Below are 21,021 nucleotides of genomic sequence, written 5' to 3' on the forward strand. Positions count from 1 at the left end.
TGACTTGCCCCAGGTCCCCCCACATCACTCCAGTGACTGGCAGAGCTGGATTTGAACCCAGATTGTCTGGCTCCGGGTTCTCACTCGTAAGCTCTGCTCTCTGCTCCCTCTCTCCTCTCTTGTAAACTTTATCTCACCTTCAGCAACTCTGCAGTGTCTGTTGCCCTGCTGTGTCTGTTGCACAGCAGGGGTGAGACCAGTCCCCATATCGCTAGGCACTCAGGGCAGCTTCCTGATGGACAGTCTTGAGTAGGACACCAAAGCCCAGAGAGGGTGCCTGAGTTCCCAAGGCCACACAGCATGCTGCTTTGCACCCTGGTGTCCTGCCTCCCTGTCCACCGGCCAGTCCCTGCCCTCATCCCGCCTCTTCCTCCTCTCTCAGGACCCAGCCCGAGCCATTATCTTGCCTGCAAAGGACCTCACACACCCACACAAGCCTTTAAAAATAGCTCTCGTGGTGTGAGGCATGGGGCCTGAGGCTGACGTTGCATTTCCAGAAATCTCCATTTCACCCCTCCCACTTCAACCTAGGGAATGTCCGTGTTCCGGGCCCATTCCCTGCCACTATTTTTAGTAGTGATTAGGAGGAAGGAGGACATTTCCTGGACTTCCCTTCAGAGGCTGGAAAACAAACGCCACCCCCTCCCAGTCCCGGCCCCTCCCATTTCCCTCCCGCTGGTATCCCCTCCTCAGGGAGGAGCAGGCAGCCTGAGCCTGCTTCCCTGGGCCCTCCACCCTCCTGGCTTCCAGGTGACCTCTGAGCTCTTCCAGGGGCAGTCCTGAGCCCGGGTGGTGGCAGGAACTGTGTGCCCCACATGTAGGTAGCACCCTGAAGCCCACAGAGGGCAGCCCCTCTTAGGACAGACACTCTCTCTGCAGGTTTCAGTCCCTCCTCGGACCAGCCTCGCCCTTTCCGGCCCTTTGCCATTGGAGGCCCTGGCTCCTGGGTTTCTGTGTGAGTTTGTTTTCATGCTGCTGACAAAGACGTAATGAGACTAGGTAATTTACAAAGAAAAAGAGGTTTAATGGACTTACAGTTCCACGTGGCTGGGGAGGCTGCAAAATCATGGCGGAAGGCAAACGGCACATCTTACATGGTGGCAGCAGGAGGGAGAATGCAAGCCAAGGGAAAGGGCTTCCCCTTGTAAAACGATCAGATCTCATGAGACTTATTCACTACCATGAGAACAGCATGGGAGCACCGCCGCCATGATTCAATTATCCCCCACCGGGTCCCTCCCACACAACACATGGGAATTATGGGAGCTACAATTCAAGATGAGATTTGGGTGGGGACGTAGGCAAACCATATGAGCATCCATGCCCGAGGCAGAGGCTCTCCAGGTGGCCGGGATGGGCCATGCATTCCCTACTTCCCATCACCTCCCTGCCCAGGCTCCAAAACGGGGTCTATCCACTGGGGGTCTTGCAGCCTCTGCTCAGAACCCCAACCCTACCCGACCCTCCTGCCCCAGGGTGCTGCTTCCTTCTCGAGAGTCTACCCAGTCCACCCTGAGACGCTGTGGCTGTTAGGCAGTCACTGTGCATGGTTAACCAGACCTTTGCGGTGGGGAGCTTTTGCTCTTGTTCAATACTCATTATTCATTACTATTATCCCAGTTTGATGCATGTGGCAAAAGGCACTTACTCAAGGTCACAGCGAGCGAATGGTAGGGCCAGGCTGGGAGCCCAGGCCTCTGTCTGCAGAGCCTGGTCCTTCAGCCATGGATGGGCCCAAATCTCTCCTGCTCCCTCTTCCGCGGACACCCGCTGAGGTCAGCGGTCAGCACCCAGCCGAGCCCATGGACATGGTTGGATGTGTGATCAGTTGCCAATGTGGAAACACTGGGTGATGTTTAAGGCGTGGAAAGCAGCCATCATCCGGAGTTGGGAATTTTCTTGAAAATTCGGGAGGTGTGGCATGACTGGGCCCTATTCGGTCAGTTGCAGAAGAGCCGCCCCTCTAGGTGGGGTGGGTGCTCTAGGTGCCCACTCATGTACCCGTCTGACTCATGGTTGCTGCTTGGTTCTGTGCACAGCTGCGGGTTCTCCCTGGTTGGTTCTGGATCCCTCAGCTGGAGAACCAGGGAAGAGGCAGATTAGGATATTTGGAAATGGTGAGCACTGAGGCTCCGGCAGCCTGCTTAAGCCTCCACCTGTTCGCCCTTTCCTTGACCTGCCGGGGGCTGTGCTGAATGCCGGCTCCTGGAAACAGCTGAGGCCCAGGCCCTGCCTTCGGGTGGTCTCTGGGCTAGTCTTGAGGGTAGGTAGGTCCTGAGCTGGGGGTCTGATTTCCAGGCTGCTGGTGCAGATTCCTGCAGACCGGACAGTGGATGGGCAGGGCTGTGATCACCCATGACATGAGTTGTGGGCTTAGAGATCCAGAACAAGCCACACTGAACTCTCAGCAGGTTATGGGGAAGGGGAGCCTTCAGGGGAGAGAAAGAGGCGCTTGCTTCATTGACCATTTCCCACAATAAACACACAGAATACATAGCGTTAGCTGGTGGCCAGTTCAAAGGACAATAAAAAGAACAGTGAAGGGTGTCCAGGGAAGAAGTTGCTGAGAAAGGCATGTTTGAATAAAGAGGAGGTGGGAGAAAGTGAGGCAGGTGGGTGGTGGGGGGAAGGGAGGCACGTGGGTGGTGGGGGGAAGGGAGGCGGGCCTTCCAGGCAGAGGGAACAGCCTGCAGAGGTGCTGAGGAGGGAGGCCTGTGTGTGCACGGACAGCTGGGAGGCCAGGGCAGCGGCCCCGCAATGTCAGCCGGCGGAGAAGGGGTACGGGACCCAGAGACAGATCTTGGGGGGCCTTGTAGACCATTGGAAGGACTTTGTGCTCCCACTTGAGGGAGACAGGAGCCATGGGAGAGAAGCAGAGAAGTGACATGGCCTGAGCTGCCTTTGAAGGGGACCGTTCCATGGCAGGGTTGACGTCTACTAAAGGGCTGGAAAACCAGGTAGGAGGCTACTGTGTGACCCAGATATGGGGGTGGGGGTGGTGACACAGCCCGGGAGGGAGAGCAGGGCGGTGACCGAGGAGTGGTAGGAAGGGGCCAGGTCCTGGTGCCATGTTGAAGGTAAGCTGGCGTGGTCTGTGATTAATTGGGATATGAGAAATGTGGGGGGGGTGGGCAAGGAAGATTCCAGAGCTTGAGGCCAGAGCAACAGGAAGGCTAAAGCCACCATGAACTGAGCTTGAAGGGACTGAGAGGAGCAGGCTCTTGGGGACTGGGCAGGGACTGTCTTGGATGTGTTAAGTGTGAGTTGCTTTTAGGGGTTCAAGCAGAGGTGTGGATGCTCTGGGCTCTGGGTCTGGAGTTGAGGGATGAGGTCCAGGCTGGAGCCTGGGGTTGGACTGAAGCCACCAATGCCCAGAGGTCAGAAGGGAACAGAGTCCAAAATGGAGCAGGCGGAGATGAGAGAAAACCGGGAACACAGGCCCTGGGGGCCAAGACTCGCCATCACCTGCGTCGCCTGCTGAAGGCGGAGCTCATCAGATGGAGAATGTGGGCTCACCCTCAGAAGTCGTTGGTGACCGGCGTGGGAAAGCCAGAGCTGGTCCTAGAGAGGATGGGAGGAGGGAAGTGGAGACGGTGATGTAGTCAACCCTTCTGAACATTTTTCTTCCAAAAGGATGAAGAGAAATGGAAGGACAGCTGGAGCAGGACATGGGATCGCGTGGGAGTTTTCTGTGACACAGAATCGCATGTTCCTCTGATGCAGAGAAAAATTCAGTAGAGGGCACATGCCAAGTGCTAAGAACTCAGATGGTCCGAGAAGCCTCTTGTAGCAAAGTGGAGACCTCAGTTTCCAGTGGAAGGGAAGGCACAGCAGCAGCCAGGCTAACAGCAGGAGGGCAGGAGAAGTGACCCTGGCACCCCTGGACCTGGGGTCCCACCTATGTGGGAAGCACAATGCCTGGGGTCTCTCCCCAGCCCCGGGCACCTTAAAATTTGAGCACCCCGAATCAGCAGAAACTTTGGTCCACTTGAGTCTTCTCATTCCTTGGTGAGATATGGACATAGTTTGCCCAGCCCAAGGCAGCCTAGAACTTCAGCCATGCCATGACCAGCTCTGAGATCACGGGACTGATGCTCAGGGTTCTGTTGGGAGGCACGGGGAAATTAGCATGGCCTGTCCTCCCAGGGAGGGCAAGAGGAAACAGGCAAAGAAAAACAAGATGCCCTCTGCCCTCAGGGCACAGGGTCCTGCCGTCCCTGGGGCTGTCCACCTCATTCAGTCATTCATTTGAGAGTCACTATTTCCTGAGTGCTTACTATGTGCCAGGCACTGTGGTGGTTATGGAGGATACAACAGTGAAACCGAACAGATCCCTGCTGTCCAGGGGCTTATACCACTGGTTGGGAGTGGATGTGAAAATCAGTAAGTCAGCAATCCTTCGCTTACCTTTGGCCCAGTTGAGGGAAGTAAAGTCTGCTGTTTCACCCGTAAGCATGCTGTTCGGAGTTTATTTGCCACTGTCTCACTGGTGTGAATAGACTCGTTTTCTACCAGTTGAGAAAATTGGTTCTCACTCTTTTGGTTAAGTAGAGTTGGCCTTGGTTCCATGGTGTATCCTGGTGATTGGCACAGCACTGACCAGAGTAGTTCTCAAACATGCCAGCCCCGACCAGGCACTCTGGCATCTGCCTCCTTGTCCAGGGCAGAGCTGGCAGATTGCCCTGTTTCCCTCCTGTGCCATGGCAGACATCCCTAATCAACCCAGCTTCCCAGGGAGCCTAGTTGATTAGTCATGTCTGCCCTGGCATAGTACTGGAAAATAAGAAGCTATTCCAGATACTTGCTTTTCCTGCTCCAGGCAGGGGGTTGGAAAGGTCATGCTGACTAACTTCCCAGGGTGCACTTGGAGAGAGGGTCTGTGGGGCATCTGGAAGGATCAGGGGCCTGAGCATCAAAGTCCTGGGGTCAGGTTCCAGGTCAGCCACTTGTTGGCTGTGCGAGCCAGTCAACTCACGTCACCTCATGGTGAGACGGTAAAGGAAATTAACAGTGTGAGGAGCAGACCAGGCACAGTGGCTTACGCCTGTAATCCCAGCACTTTGGGAGGTTAAGGTGGGTGGATCACTTGAGGTCAGGAGTTCAAGGCCAGCCTGGCTAACATGGTGACACCCCGTCTCTACAAAAAATACAAAATTAGCTGGGCGTGGTTGGTGGGCACCTGTAATCCCAGATACTCGGAAGGCTGAGGCAGGAGAATTGCTGGAACCTGTGAGACAGAGGTTGCAGTGAGCCAAGATTGCACCACTGCATTCCAGCCTGGGCAACAGAGCAAGACTCCATCTTAAAACAAACAAACAAACAAACAGAAAACATTGTGAGGAGCAGAACCACCCCAGGTCGGAGCCCAGACCAGGCAGCCATATCCACCTCTAACCAGGTCCAGCTCGGGCACATTTTTCCCGGCTGCCACTGATGCCTGCCACTTGTCCAAATCCTTGCGTCAGGTTTTTACTCACACCCGACCATCACCTGATGTGACGAGAACCTGATTAAACTTTATAAAGCAGGTTAAACCCTAACCTCTGCTGAACTCACCTTACTCATCTTGGAAACAGGAAAAAAAAAAAAAAACAAAAAACAAATAAACCGGTGTCCGCCCATCCCAGGACCATAAATCTGTGGCCTTGAACTTGATGCCCTCGACTGGCCCTTTCCTTCTCCCTGATCTGGGTCTATTCCCCGGGGCTCTTTACTGTGAAACCAGCCTGTTGCTCAAATCAACCTCTCTTTTCTGGGGCCTCCTAGAACCTGAGCTCAGGCCTGGGGAGCCGTGGGGAGCTGGAAGACTGGAAGAGGGGCTGACACTGAACACCTGCTGTATGCAGCTGAGCTCTGCCCTGGGTCCTGTCACACACAGCCTTGCCGGGTAGAGACGACCATGTACAGCTTAACAGCTGGGATGGGGAAGCTCAGAGAAGTTGCTTGTGGGGTCTCAGGCCCCCCAGCTACTAAGGAGCAGGTGGCAAAGGTGAAGTCTCTTGAGATTCCAGATGCTAAAAGGAAGCTCCCAGAATCCAGCACCCCCATGATGCTGGGATGCTGGGGGGAAACTGAGGCTTAGAAAGCCGGTGGGGGGGGGAAGGCAGCACCAGAACCCGAGCCTCTTTCTGGGGCTCTCTTCTCACAAAATGCTCAAGGTCAGCACCCCACAGTCACTCAAGGCCAGAGGGGACAGAAATGATTACACAGTTGCCAGCCTTCTGGATCCATGGGCTCCACATCCGTGAATTCAACCAACCACGGATCAAAAACAATTTGGAAAAAAAAGGAGAGTTGTGCCTGTACTGAATGTGTGCAAGAAATATTTCTTGTCATTCCTCTCTAAACAATACGGTGTAACAACTACTACATAGCAGCTACATTGTGTAAGGTGTTACAGATAATCCAGAGATGACTTTCAGTACAGGGGAGGGCGTGTGTAGATTGTATGCAAATACTCTGTTTTATTGGGGACTCGAGCATCTGTGGATTTTGGTATCTGGGGGAGCTCCTGGAAACAATGCCACATGATACCGAGGGACGACTGTACTTTCAGATGCCATTCTACAGATGAGGAAACTGAGGCTTAATCAAACTTAGATTAAGCCAGTGCTTCTGACTCAGCTTCCTTGGCCTAAGAGCCAGGAGACCTCAGCTGACTCTCTGTGCATTGGGCATTCCTGCCCTTTCTCTGGGCCTTAGTTTCCCCATCTGTAAAGGAAAGTGGAGCTGGAAGAACTCCAAGAGCCTCGCCTTCCAGTGGGTGCTTATTCAGAGGTTCGAGTCCCACAGACTGGTCTGCCAGGCTTTCTGGCCCCCACCTGCCCACCCCTCATTTCAAAGAATTGTAGTTCCTGAAGGTTCCACAGGACAGGAATGTTGCGTGGAAAAAGAAAGGGGGCCCCCTGCTGGCAGTGGCTGGGATCGTCTGACGTGGCCTGATTCCATTTGCCTGCCAACTCCCTCCTCACCTCTGAGCCCACATTTGTCCAGGGTCCACCCAGGCTGGAAATTTTTACCAGGGCCCCTGACCTTGCCACATCCAGGATTCGGCCCACAGTGGTTTTTTTGTCTGTTTGTTCGTTTGAGAGGGAGTCTCGCTCTGTCACCCAGGCTAGAGTACGATGGCACGATCTCGGCTCACTGCAACCCCCACCTCCCGGATTCAAGCGATTCTCCTTCCTCACCCTCCCAAGTGCCTGGAATTACAGGCGCTCACTACTGTGCCTGCTAATTTTTGTTTGTTTAATAGGCACAGGGTTTCACCACGCTGGCCAGGCTGGTCTCAAACTCCCAACCTCAGGTGATCCACTGGCCTTGGCCTCCCAAAGTGCTGGGAGTGGCTTACAGGTATGAGCCACTGCTCCTGGCCGGGCACACAGAGTTTTGAGCTCAGACTAATGGGAAACCTGACTGCAAGTACGGAGCAGGACTCTGTCTTGGGCTGCAAGCATGGTGGCAGGGAGGCGGGAAAGGAGTTTTTAAGAGCTGCCAACTTCCATACACACCCTCCTTCCAGCAACCACGGAACAGTTAAGGGGTACCTACCAGAGTGTCAAACTGCCTTTAATGGGAAGCTCAGAAAGCCCTCAGTGGGGAGGGGGAGGGCAAGAGCTGCAGAAACAGCCTCTCACAGCGGACGGGCCCAGTGCAAGCATTTGGGTCATCCGCTGGTTTTATGGCCGGATGCAGTGGTGACACTGTTTGCAGTGCCGTGCGCTGATGAACGAGGGTGGGGGACTCGCTGTCAGATAGCCTAGGTTCAAGGCCATCGTCTACCACTTTAGCTGTGTGGTTCTTGGTGCATAAGTTAACCCCATGAGCCCGTTTTCTCCTCTGTAAAACAGGTTCAACCCCCTCCCCAGCACAAGGTCCTTAAGAGCAAAGAGAACTAGCGTGTGGTCACCACCTGTGTCATCACTGCGAGGGTGGCTTGGGACTGGAGATTTGGGAGGCAGAAGAGCAGTGAGATTAGGAGGGTGGGTGCCAGGGCCAGGTGAGCTCTGCCGCTCCCCACCAAGTCAGTGTCCTTCATCTCCCCGGGTGCCTACTTCCTCATGTTTAATGTGGAACGTCTCCATCAGGCAGTTGTGAGAATTAAGTGATAAAACCCATAAGGGGCTTAGAGCAGTGTCTAGTGCTTCTGAGTGTCACTACGTGGAAATCTTTTCCCTATCTGGGAAGCCGAGGTCCGGAGAGGTTAAGTGGCATGCCTGAGGGCTCACAGCCAGGGCGGGAAATCACGTTCCTGGACCCGGCCTTGCAGCCACCCCACCCTGCTGTGCGGCCTTGGCCAAGACCATGACATGTTTGTGGGGCGTCCAGCACACCTTCACTGCGGGGCAGCAAGGGGCCAAGTGAGGTCTCTTGGGATTTCAGAAGCTAAAAGGGGGAGGGCACGTTAGTTCATGCCTGTAATCCCAGCACTTTGGGAGGCCGATGTGGGCAGATCACCTGAGGTCAGGAGTTCAAGACCAGCCTGAACAACATGGTTGACACCCCATTTCTACGAAGAGTAGAAATATTAGCTGGGTGTGGTGGCACATGCCTGTAATCCCAGCTACTCGGGAGATTGAGTCAGGAGAATTGCTTGAACCCAGGAGGCAAAAGTTGCAATGAGCCGAGATCGAGCCATTGCACTCCAGCCTGGGCGACATGAGCGAAACTCCATCTCAAAAAAAAAAAAGAAAACAAAAAAGCTAAAAGGATACTCACAGAATCCAGCACCCTCATTATGCTGGGATGCTGGGGGGAAACTGAGGCTTAGGGAGGGGAAAGATAAGAGCCTTTTCCTCAGTCCCAGGTGTGGCTGTCACTGCACACACTGCCCTAGTGGGTAAGGAGAAAACCCTTTGTACTCAAAATCACCCTTTAAAATCCCTTACTCCCCAGGCCCGCAGACCCCAGAGGCCGAAAAGCCAAGAAAGAACCCGCCCTGTTCTCCATGCGTGGGGGCTGTGGCCTCCCCTCCCTTGGGCATTGGAGGTGAGGATCTGGTTTGCCTAGGGGGAGCAAAAATGTAACTGCAGAGACCAGTCTTCTCTCTGGTCGGCACCCACCAATAGTTGCACCTGCAGGAGTGAAATATGGACCTGACTCTGCTCTGCCATGTCCCACATCTGGGTTGGAGGCTGTGGCACCCAAAGCCGGGGAAGGAAGGGGGAAGGGTCTGCAGCGGGAGCTGGAGGGCAAAGTGAATGTTGCCTTCTTGTGAGCATGACAGAGCCAGAGGCGCCTTTGTGTCGTTTTTACTTATTCTCCGCCAGGCATTCATTCCTAAAGATTCAGCTTTCGTGTTTTCTCAGTCTTTGGCCTGGCATGGCCCAGCCCAGAGACACACCATCATTGTGGGGCCACAGCTGGGCCCCCGGTCACACCCTCGTCTCAGGCATGCCTGTGGTCACCTCTGAGTTGGAAAAATAAGTCCCTCCCCACACACCCTCCCTCCTGCCCCCAGAGTCCCCACATTCCCAGGAGCGGCTGGTCTCATTCCATGATCCTGCAGGGCCCGCTGGGCATGACATCACCGGTCACCATGGCAGTGGTTCCAGTGGCTTGGCTGCTGGAATAGGACCCGTATGGGTGAAGCCGGATGCCTGGGAAGCCGCGCAAAGCATTGGGGAGCCAGGGGCTGAGTCAGGGGCCAGTCCCAGAGAAACACAGCCATGCCTTGCAGGCTGACAGCTCATCTTGCATTAGGAGCATTTGGGGATGATCAGAACAGGTTTTGAAGGAGAGTAGAAAAGCAGAGCCATGAGGAAGGAAGGAAGAGTTCGATCGCATCATTTTCATAGCTGCGTGTAGATTTCAGATGATTTCTTGGGGGTCCATTGCACCAGCCTCCTTGCTTGTGTAGAGTTGCACCACCTGCCGTGTGCAAATTGGACGTCACCTCCTTGGGTACACGACAGAGCCAGTGAGCCTTTGTTTTTAGTCATTCTTCACCTGGCATTCATTCCTAAAGACTCAGCTTTTGTATTGTCTTGGTCTTTAGCCTGGCAGAGTCCAGCCAGAGTTGGGCAGAGCGAGGAGCGTCCGTGGAAAGGAACCATGAAGTGAAGCCTCATGTGAGAGGGTGGCAGCACGTCTCACGGCCTGCCCTGGTGTGTCTGTTAGGAATGTGCTGGACTGCATGTAACAATAAACCCCAAAACACTGGGGCTTGTTTTTCTCCTGCTGTAAGGCATCCTGGCTGGGTCGTACCATCGGGGGCCCTGGTCGTTTCCGTTTTTCCTTTTCCTCCCGATTCTTAGCTCATATATTCTGTCCTTATGCTCCAAAAGGGCTTAGAAAGAAAATTAGATTTCCCAGTGGGTGTCTGTATGCATCTTTTTGTGAGACAGAGTTTCACTCTTGTTGCCCAGGCTGGAGTGCAATGGCGTGATCTCGGCTCATTGCAACCTCTGCCTCCCAGGTTTAAGCGATTCTCCTGCCTCAGCCTCCTGAGTAGCTGGGATTACAGGCACCTGCCACCATGCCCAACTAATTTTTATATTTTTAGTAGAGACAGGGTTTCACTATGTTGGTCAGGCTGATCTTTAACTCCTGACCTCACACGATCCATCTGCCTCAGCCTCCCAAAGTGCTGGGATAACAGGCGTGAGCCACCATGCCCAGCCTGTCTGTGTGCATGTTAATGTCCAGAACTGTGACACTTGTCCCTGATAGCTGCAAGGGAGCTTGGGAAATTTTAGCTGGACGCATTCCCTCCCATACAGAATTGGAGCTGTCATGGTGAGGAGGAGGGTGGGTGGTACCGGTGCCAGCCATAGGTGTGAGTTTGTCTCTTCTGAGAGCATCAGCCTCCCACACACCAGGAACCACGTCTGGCTCACCTCTGTCCTCACAGCAGCAAGCCTGGCATACAGTAGGTGCTTAATTAAACAGCCTGGGGAGAGCTGTAGGTCCCCTCTTAGGCGCAGGAGCGGCTCTTGCTCTCCGAGGGCCCCAGGTTAGACGCAGCAGGCATAGCCCTGCCCCACCATGCAGACGGCCCGCAGGCTGCACAGGCAGAGCCAGGCACATGTGCCCACACCCTTTGGACTACCGGATAAATGGTAACAAGGATGGATTAGCAGGGACACCCCCAGAGGCCACAGGAGGCTGCACTTCTCCCCCCTCAAAGGCCGTTTGTGAGAGGAGAGGCCCGGGAATGCTATGCTGGGGGGCTGGGGGGGTGCCCTCCTAGGGCCTCCAATTGCCAAGAGCAGAGTCTGGAGTTTCGTTCTCATGGAGATGAGGAAAATGTAGATGTGGTTAATTTCCAACCAGAAGGCAGAGGCATGATTTCCCTGCCAACCAGAGGGCAGAGGTGTAAATCTGCCAGGGAGCCCATGCGGCCTTCTCAGTAGCAGCTGCTTTCCACTGGGGCAGGAGGACCCAGTGCGGTTCCTGGAAGCCACAGTGACAGCATGGCTGGGGTCAGCGCCCCTGCCCCCGAGGAGCCACTCTGCAAGCTCAGCAGTACTCCCCTGCCACTCTCCAGCCGCCAGTGTGAAACCAGCCTGAGACTGAGAGTCAGCTGTCCCTTCCACCCCAGCTCTGCTCTTAACCGGCTGTGTGGCCTTCGTTTTCCCCTCTGTGAGATGGGCTGATAAAAATCTTTACCCATACACCTGCCTCTCATGGGAGAGCGGCCAGGATCTCATAAGCATGTGCAAATGGAAATTTCCCATTCGTCAGTGACAGCGGGGCCCGGCTCTTCCTTAAGGAACCTTCTGACCAGGTTACATCTTTATTTTTATGTTTATTTATTATTTATTTGTTTGAGGTGAAGTCTCACTCTGTCCCCCAGGCTGGAGTACAGTGGCATGATCTCGGCTCACTGCAGCCTCCACCTCCCAGGTTCAAACAATTCTGCCTCAGCCTCCCAAGTAGCTGGGACTACAAGCACGTGCCACTACGCCTGGCTAATTTTTTTATTTTTAATAGAGATGAGGTTTCACCATATTAGCCAGGCTGGTCTCGAACTCCTGACCTCATGATCTGCCCGCCTCAGCCTTCCAAAGTGCTGGGATTACGGGTGTGAGCCACTGCACCTGGCCTTTTAGAGACAGAGTCTGCTCTCGCCCAGGTGGCAGTACAGCAGGGTGATCTTGGCTCACTGCAGCCTCTGCCTCCCGGGTTCAGGCAATTCTTGTGTCTCAGCTTCTGGAATGTCTGAGACTGCAGGCACATGCCAACCATGCCCAGCTAATTTTTGCACTTTTAGTAGAGACGGGGTTTCACATGTTGGCCAGGCTGGTCTCGAGCTCCTGATTTCAAGTGCTCTGCCTGCTTCTCAAAGTGCTGGGATTACAGGCATGAGCCACTGTGCCCAGTCATATATCATTAGATCTTGGGTTTTCTTGATGTGAAGTTCACCAGTAATGTGGTCACACCATGTTAGGGACCGGGCACAAAACTAGCCTGGCTGTGTTGGGGCCTCCCACCCACTGCCTGAGGCCTGCAGGGCCCACCCCGTGCCTGGCAGGAGTGAAGCAGAAGAGTCTTCTCTCTGTGGTCTCTACTCTCCTGGCCCTTTAAGGTTCTGGCCCAGCAGGCCTGGAATTCCAGCCGCGGTAACCTAGACTGCTGCTCAGCCAAGCCAGCCCGGAGAGGACAGATCTGGCTGTGGGAGCCAGGAAGCTCAAAGCCAGAATTTAAAGAGCTGCCTGAGACCTGAGTCCCCACTGCATGAGCCTCCCCCCATGGCTCTGCACATGGTGACATGGTCCGATTGACCTGCCTCCCACCTGCGGTAGGGGGTGAAGGGCAAGAGGAAGAAAGGGAGCCCGCGGGGCCAGAAGGACATCAGCTTATGCTGGACGCTGGGTCAGGAGCTCCGAGTCCTCGGTCCTTAAGCCATACCTGGTGTCCTCAGCTCTTTGACGTACATAGCCTGCCTTTGCGGGATTGGACGTTCGGGACGAGATGGGATGGCACAGTCGTTGCCATCCCATATGCTGCCCTCAGCTGGCCTTGGGGCTGGGGGCCCTCCAGGTTTTGGGGGCCTCACTGTGGTGGCAGCATAACATAGGGTCGGGTGTCGACTTCAGGGTCAGACATGGCTGTGTGACTTTAAGCAAATGACTTGACCACTCTGGCCTTAGGCTGGAAGATTGCAGAGCCAAAGAGTTGCTTTACCTCCCCAACCCCCACCACCACCTCCACAATTCCAGACACAAGGAGCCTATGGAGAGGGGTTAGCCTCGGAAGCCCCGGCTTGGGATTCTCTCTGGGGAAAGGATGGAGTGTTAGGCATCTGGGCAAAGGCCGTGGAGCCCGCCCTATGGTCAGAGGCTGCTCTGAGCCCGTTCCATGCACCAAGGAGCCAGTGCTGTGCAGAAGAGAGTCTGGAGGGGGCAGAGCAGGCTGCTTGCAGGGGGCTGTTCCGGATGTGGGAGACCGTGTGTTTTATTGTGTTGTGTGTGTTTGGTTTGGTTTTAGAGACTGGATCTTGCTCTGTTACCCAGGCTGGGGTGCAGTGGCATGAACGTGGCTCACTGCAGCCTTGACCTCCTGTGCTCAGGCAGTTCTCCCACCTCAGCCTCCCAGGTAGCTGGGACCACAGGCGTGCACCGCCACAATCAGCTCCTTTTGTAAATTATTATTTTTTGTAAAGACAAGATCTCACCATCTTGCCCAGGCTGGTCTTGAACTCCTGGGCTTAAGCAATCCTCCCGGAGGATCCCCAGGTACTGGGATTACAGATATGAACCATGGCACCCAACCTTATTTTGTTTTGTTTTTTCAACAGCTTTATTGACATGTAATTCACACACCATACAATTCACCCATTTAGAGTGCGTAGTCGTTTTTAGTATGTTCACAGAGTTATGCATCCATCACAACAACCAATGTTAGAACATTTTTATCACCTCAAAAGAAATCCTCTACTCGTAGCTCCCACCCCTCCATCCGCGTCCACCCACACACCCAGCCCAAGACAGCTGCTCATCCTTTCTGTCTCTGTAGATTTCCCCATTGTGGACATTTCTTATCAATTGCATCACATCATACATGGCCTTTAGTGCCTGGCCTTTTTCACTTAGCATGTTTTCAAGCTTCATCCATGTTGTTGCAAATATCAATGCAGTTGGCGTCTATCCATGGGTTTCACATCTATGGATTCAGTGAACCGTGGATCAGAATACTTAGGGACCAGGCGCTGTGGCTTTTGCCTCTAATCCCAGTACTTTGGGAAGCCAAGGCAGGCAGATGACTTGAGGTCAGGAGTTCGAGACCAGCCTGGCCAACCTGGTGAAAGCCCATCTCTACTAAAAATACAAAACTTAGCCGGGCATGGTGGTGGGCACCTATAATCCCATATAATCAGGAGGCTGAGGCAGGAGAATCACTTGAACCCAGGAGGTGGAGGTTGCAGTGAGCCAAGATTGTGCCACTGCACTCCAATCTGGGCAACAGAGCAAGACGCTGTCTAAAAAAAAAAGAAAGAAAAAAAACCCAGGAAAAGAAAATGAATGGTTGTATGTATAGTAAACATGTACAGATTTTTTTTGCTTGTCAAAACAATACAGTATAACTATTCCTGTGGCATTTATATTTTACTAGCTATTGTGAGTGATCTAGAGGTAATTTAAAGTATATGGGGCAGGGGATATTGTGGCGGTTGTGTGCAAATACTGTTCCATTTTCTATAACGGACTTGAGCAGCTGTGGATTTTGGTGTCCACAGGGAGTCCTGGAGCCCATATCCATGGATACTGAGGGATGGCTGTCCTTGTTTTTATTCACTGTTAAGTAGTATTCCATTGCGTGGATACATCTCATTTTGCTTATTTATTCCTCCGTTGGTGGACTTTCGAGTTGTTTTCACCTTTTGGGCGCTGATAAAAATGCTGTAAACATTAGCATCTACGTTTTTGTGTAGATTTAGTTTTCGTAGCTCTTGGATATACACTTGGAATAGAATCGCAGGGTCGTGTGGGAACTTGGTGTTTAACCTTTGGAGGTGCTATCCGACTTTTCCAAAAGCAGCTGCGCCATTTCATGTTCCCGCCAGCAGTGCCTGAGGATTCCAGATTCTCCACGTCCCACCAGCCCTGACTACTGTCTGTTTTCTATTTTTCGCTGTTCTAGTGAGTGTGAAGTGCTGTTTCACTGCAGTTTCAAAGTGAGTGTGAAGTGGTGTTTCACTGAGGTTTTGAAGTGAGTGTGAAGTGGCTTCACTGCGGTTTTGAAGTGAGTGTGAAGTGCTGTTTCGCCGTGGTTTTGAAGTGAGTGTGAAGTGGTGTTTTGCTGCAGTTTTGAGGTGAGTGTGAAGTGGTGTTTCGCTGCAGTTTTGAGGTGAGTGTGAAGTGGTGTTTCGCTGCAGTTTTGAGGTGAGTGTGAAGTGGTGTTTCACTGCAGTTTTGAGGTGAGTGTGAAGTGGTGTTATGCTGCAGTTTTGAGGTGAGTGTGAAGTCGTGTTTCACTGTGGTTTTGAAGTGAGTGTGAAGTGTTTTACTGTGGTTTTGAAGTGAGTGTGAAGTTGTGTTTCACTGCGGTTTTGAAGTGGGTGTGAAGTGTTTCACTGTGGTTTTGAGATGAGTGTGAAGTGGTGTTTCACTGTGGTTTTGAGGTGAGTGTGAAGTGGTGTTTCACTGCAGTTTTGAGGTGAGTGTGAAGTGGTGTTTCGCTGCAGTTTTGAGGTGAGTGTGAAGTGGTGTTTCGCTGCAGTTTTGAAGTGAGTGTGAAGTGCTGTTTCGCTGCGGTTTTGAAGTGAGTGTGAAGTTGTGTTTCACTGCAGTTTTGAAGTGGGTGTGAAGTGTTTCACTGTGGTTTTGAGGTGAGTGTGAAGTGGTGTTTCACTGTGGTTTTGAGGTGAGTGTGAAGTGGTGTTTCACTGCGGTTTTTAGGTGAGTGTGAAGTGCCGTTTCACTGTGGTTTTGATTTGCATTTCCCTGATGACAGTTGATAGCGAGTTTTCTCATGTGCCTATTGGCCATTTCTTGGAGAAGTGTCTGTTCAGATCCTTTGCCCATTTTGTTTGTTTGTGACAGAGTCTCACTCTGTCGCCCAGGCTGGAGTGCAGTGGAGCCATCTCAGCTCACTGCAACCTCTGCCTCCGAGGTTCAAGCAATTCTGCCTCAGCCTCCCGAGTAGCTGGGATTACAGGCACGCACCACCACACCTGGCTAATTTGTGGTATTTTTAGTAGAGAGGGGTTTTCACCATGTTGGCCAGGCTGGTCTCGGGCTCCAGATCGCAAGTGATCCACCCACCTTGACCACCCAAAGTGCCGGCATTACAGGCGTGAGCACCGCACCTAACCTGCCCATTTTTTAAATGGCTTCCTGGTCTTTTATTAGCAAGTTGTAAGAGAGACTTGTATATTTCAGATAGAAGCCCCTTATCAGATATAGGATTTGCAGATATTTTCTCCCATTCTGTGGGTTGTCCTTAACTTTCTTGATGGTATCCTTTGAAACACAAAAGTTTTTAATTTTGATGAGGTCAAAATATCTGTATTTTCTTTTGTTGCTCACACTTTTGGTATCACGTCTTGGTGCGTGTTTTTAGCGTAATACTTCTCCCCTTAGAAGGAGTGAGGCAGGAGGGGCAGTTGGGCTGGGCTGAGCAGTTCCGCTGGGCTTAGGGTGGCCCTGGGGTTCCTTTTGGCTAGGTACTGAGGCCCGGTCTGCTTTCTGAGCCAGGGGCCTCTGGAGCCCACTAGGCCTCAGTTCTCTGGCATTGAAGACTCAGCCAGTTTATGGCTTGGAAAGCAGTTTCAACAAGGATTTGCTCCCTGGTCAGATCCACACAGCTGAGAGGTGAGAATCAGGACTCTCGACATAGGTGAGACTGGCTTGGAATCCAGGAATGCCACCAAGTGGCAGGGGCGCATGGGATGCTTCGTCCTTCTGAGCCCTGTTTTCTCACCTGTTACAAAGACAACAGCGGTGATGCCACTTCTCAGCACTCAGACATCGGGAGGGGACAGCTAGGGTCTTGGGAACTAACTCTCTCCTTCATCCCCAGCCATGAAAGCTGACCGGAAGCGCTTAAAGGGCGAGAAGACCGACCTGGTGAGCCAGATGCAGCAGCTGTACGCCACGCTGGAGAGTCGCGAGGAGCAGCTCCGAGACTTCATCCGCAACTATGAGCAGCACCGCAAGGTCAGTGCCGCCCTGCCCTCCCCTCCTGACACACCAGCCCTGCCTCCCTCCCCTCCCGACACACCAGCCCTCACCTCCCCTGCTGTCTGGCCACCTTCACAGGGTCTGTCTCTTGAATCCCCAAGCACAGATAGGGACACCTTTGATGTGTTCAGCCAGACCTAGGCACTGAAATAAAACGGCATAGCCCCGGAGGGGGAGCTCCACGTCTCCTGGGCAAACAGGCCTAGACAGATTAGCACAGTCAGGACAGCGTGGACCCGGGAGTCCAGAGGGCTCAGATCCCAGCTCCTCCTGTTCGTGCCCTTGTACATCTCACTGGACTCTCAGAGCCTCAGTTTCCTCTCTGCAGAATGGTGATTGTGCTGGACCTTTCAAAACTACGATAAGGATTCTATGAGTTGATGAAGGCCACGCACTCAGGCTGGTGCCTGGCACGTAGTAAGCATCATCAATAACACGCATAGCTGACATTGACATTTACCAACACCATAATAAAAGTGTGAAGAGAGAGCTGGGGAGCCCCAGTGAGGCAGCAGGAAGTTCTTCCTATAGGGAGGGAGTCTTGGAAGGCTTCACAGAGGAAGTGATATATGCATTGGGCTCTGTGGGGGAAGTAGGAGTTCATGGGTCAGATAACTGAGAAATTTGTTTCACCATGTATCTCTCTGGTATCTGTGGTATGACATGCCAAAGAGGACACCAAAACTTAACAAAGAGTCAGTCCCCTGGCCAGGTGTGGTGGCTCATGCCTGTAATTCCAGCACTTTGGGAGACCCAGGTGGGTAGATTGCTTGAGGACAGGAATTCGAGAACAGCCTGGCCAAAAGCCCATCTCTACTAAAAATACAAAAATTAGCCAGGCTTCATGGTGCACACCTCTAGTCCCAGCTACTCAGGAGGCTGAGGCACAGAATCACTGGAATCCGGGAGGTGGAGGCTGCAGTGAGCCAGGATTGCACCACTGCACTCCAGCCTCAAGCTGAATGCCCCTCCCGCCTCTGTTTTCTGCCCTGTGTGGGCACCTTGGTCACAGTCCTTGTCACAGGTGTTCAGCTCAAGGCTCCTTGTTTGAACAGTGGGAAGCGACAGGCAGGTGAATGGGTCTCTTCCCAGATGCTGCCTCCGAGCCCGAGTTAAGAGACCGGAGTGTCCCAGCCTGGATTTGAATCTAGATGCTTGGTCCCCCACGCCTGCTTTGGTCTTCACCAGTGGTTGCTCACTGTTACCTCCCAGGCACACACATCACTTCCTTTCTGTGATGAAAGGAGCCTCCAGGGTTCTTTGGGCCAGGCCACCACAGCTCCTGATGGAGATCCGGGCCTTCTAGCTGCCCTCGATGCCCGACTCCCCCTACTCTGCCTGCCCAGCTCCCCCTACCCTGCCTGCCCCCAACCACCCCACCTGCCCGGCTCCCCCTTGCCCTGCCCGTCCCGCCCAGCTCCCCCTGCCCTGCCTACCCAGCCCAGCCCTCCCCTGCCCTTTCTGTCCAGCTCCCCCTGCCCTGCCTGCCTGGCCTGGCTCCCCTTCATGTTAGATGGACTGAGCCTCCCCCGCCTGCCACAGGCAAACAGTTTGGCAGGAAGGGGACAACCCAGAAGGGAGGCAGAGGGAGGCACAGGAGGCCACAGAGGCTGCTTTCTGAGGCTCTGGCATGGGGAGCAGCTTGGGGGCCTGGGGTCTGCTCCTTAGGGTGAGGCTCTCTCACCAGCATTGCCTTTGGCCACCATCGGGAGGCAGAGGCCAGGGGCTGAGGAGTGACCTCCATGCAGAGGGAGGGAGGGGCAGGGGACCCCGCTCTCCTGTCTGATGATGCAGGTACAGGTGTGTGCTCACAGGCACGCGCGGTGGGAGTGACGGTGTGTACTTCCAGGGCTTGCAGGCAGAGTTCTCAGAGCCTTGTGTGTGTCCATTCACTGAACACTCACACGGACACTGCAGGGCGTGTGGTTATACTCCCCTTTCACAGATGAGCCGACAGACACAGAGAGGAAAGATGGCACATCCACAGTCATACGGCTGGTGATGGCAGGGCAGGGGGCTTGCAGGGCCTGGGTCCAGAGCCCGTGTGTCTTCCCCCTGTGCAGTGTGCCTCTTCCCCCAGCCCCATCTCCCCCTGGCACCCAGCACAACATCTTCTGGTCACCTCTGCTCCCTGCCACCCCTTCTGTGTCCGCCTCTCTCATTTCTCCATCCTCAGCCCAAGGAGCTTGATCTTTCTTCAGTGGGTAAGGTAGGGAGAGCCTCTGCCTGACCAGCCTATTTCATGCCCAGCAGCAGGGAAACCTGGTCGCCTCTTGATTTTTGGAGATGGTACACGGAGGGCCAGATAACCAGCCCACAGCCTTCAGTGACGTGCTGGCCCCAGGGCAGGAGACAGGCTTCAAGCTGACCTTGTACTTGTCACCTGAGCCACCAGCTTCCTCCGCCTGGGACCAGGGTCACACAGGGCTTAAGGGCACACAGCTAGGTTAGAATCTCACCTCTGAGCTCGCTAGTGCACGGGCAAACAGCTGACTCTCCCCGGTCCACCGTGCACATCTGTAAAGCAGGATGAAGATCGCAGCTGCTCACAACCCAGGGCTGTCAGCACTGAGGTTTCCAGGGCATGGAAGCCAAGCTGGGGTAGGGGCATATGCTTGCTACCATTATTATGATCATTATCATTACCATTATTACTGCTGAGTCAGCCATTTGATCACGAAAATTCCACAGTGGATTTCAAAGCCCCTCTCCCAGCCCCTGACCTGCCGCTCACTGGTGTTGGTCTCACTGGCAAACCCGGAGAAGGAAACGAAGGCCCCGGGTGTGCAGGGTGGACCTGTGGCTGGTCCCACACAGACACCAGACGCAGGCCTCGTCTCTGGGGAAAAGGTGCGGAGGCAAGACCTGTGCAGAAAGGAACCCAGATAAGACCTTCTGGGAGGGACAGAGGGTCTCAGAGGACCCAGGAATCAGGAGACAAAAGAAAGGGCTCCCTTTGGGAGGCCAAGGCAGGAGGATCATGAGGTCAACAGATTGAGACCAACCTGGCCAACGCGGTGAAACCCTGTCTCTACTAAAAATACAAAAATTAGTGGGGCATGGTGGCTCGTGCCTGTAGTCCCAGCTACTCGGGAGGCTGACGCAGGAGAATCACTTGAACCTGGGAGGTGGAGGTTGCAGTGAACCAAGATCATGCCACTGCACTCCAGCCTGGCGACAGAGTGGAACTCCATCTCAGAAAAAAAAAAAAAAAGAGCTCCCTGAGAATGTGTGCCCTGAAGGAGGATGGATCAGGATTTAGAAAAGCAGCCTGGTGCGGTGGCTCACGCCTGTAATCCCAGCTACTTGGGGAGAATTGCTTGAGCCAGGAAAGTTACATGGCAGTGAGCCAAGGTCGTGCCACTGCACTCCAACCTGGGGCAACAGAGTAAGACCTCCATCTCTACAAAAAAATTAAAAAATTAGTCAGGCCTGGTGGCACACGCCTGTAGTCCCAGCTGCCTGGGAGGCCGAAGCGGGAGCATTGCTTGGGCCGGGGAGGTTGAGACGGCAGTGAGCCAAGATTGTGCCACTGCACTGCAGCCTGGGCAACAGAATGAGACCCTGTCTCAAAAAAAGAAAAGAAAAAGAAAAAAAAGCAAGAGAGTGCTGAGCAGAGTCCAAGAGGGTCCAAGAGATGGCGCTGTTACCAGGTAATGGTCCTGGCAAGGATTGTGGTGATGGCTGCCTTCAGAGGCCACCAGGAGGAACTGGCATGAACACAGTATTACTTATAGCAGATGCTGATTGTGCACCTACTGTATACAGGCATGAACTTGGTATTACCAATAGCAGATGTTTATTGTGTACCTACTGTATACAGGCATGAACATGGCAAGTAGCAGATGTTTATTGTGCACCTACTGTATAAGGCATGAATGTGACATTACCAATAGCA

The 21,021-nt window shown here is 53.5% G+C and overlaps 1 protein-coding gene across 7 annotated transcripts in view; it reads left to right on the forward strand.

Annotated features, from left to right (window-relative positions):
• Positions 1-21,021, forward strand: part of KAZN (kazrin, periplakin interacting protein) — a 1,292,076-nt gene that overhangs the window by 1,169,479 nt on the left and 101,576 nt on the right. For all 7 annotated transcript variants that reach the window (XR_005196313.1, XM_037729866.1, XM_017502852.2 and 4 more), the window contains one exon: positions 16,963-17,099. Coding sequence is in view for 6 of the 7 variants with exons in the window: in XM_037729866.1 (XP_037585794.1) it covers positions 16,963-17,099 (137 nt within the window). In the remaining variant the exon portion in view is untranslated. The remainder of the gene's footprint in view (positions 1-16,962; positions 17,100-21,021) is intronic.

This window comes from Cebus imitator, unplaced genomic scaffold, assembly GCF_001604975.1.
Source record: "Cebus imitator isolate Cc_AM_T3 unplaced genomic scaffold, Cebus_imitator-1.0 Scaffold15, whole genome shotgun sequence".
Taxonomy (NCBI): domain Eukaryota; kingdom Metazoa; phylum Chordata; class Mammalia; order Primates; family Cebidae; genus Cebus; species Cebus imitator.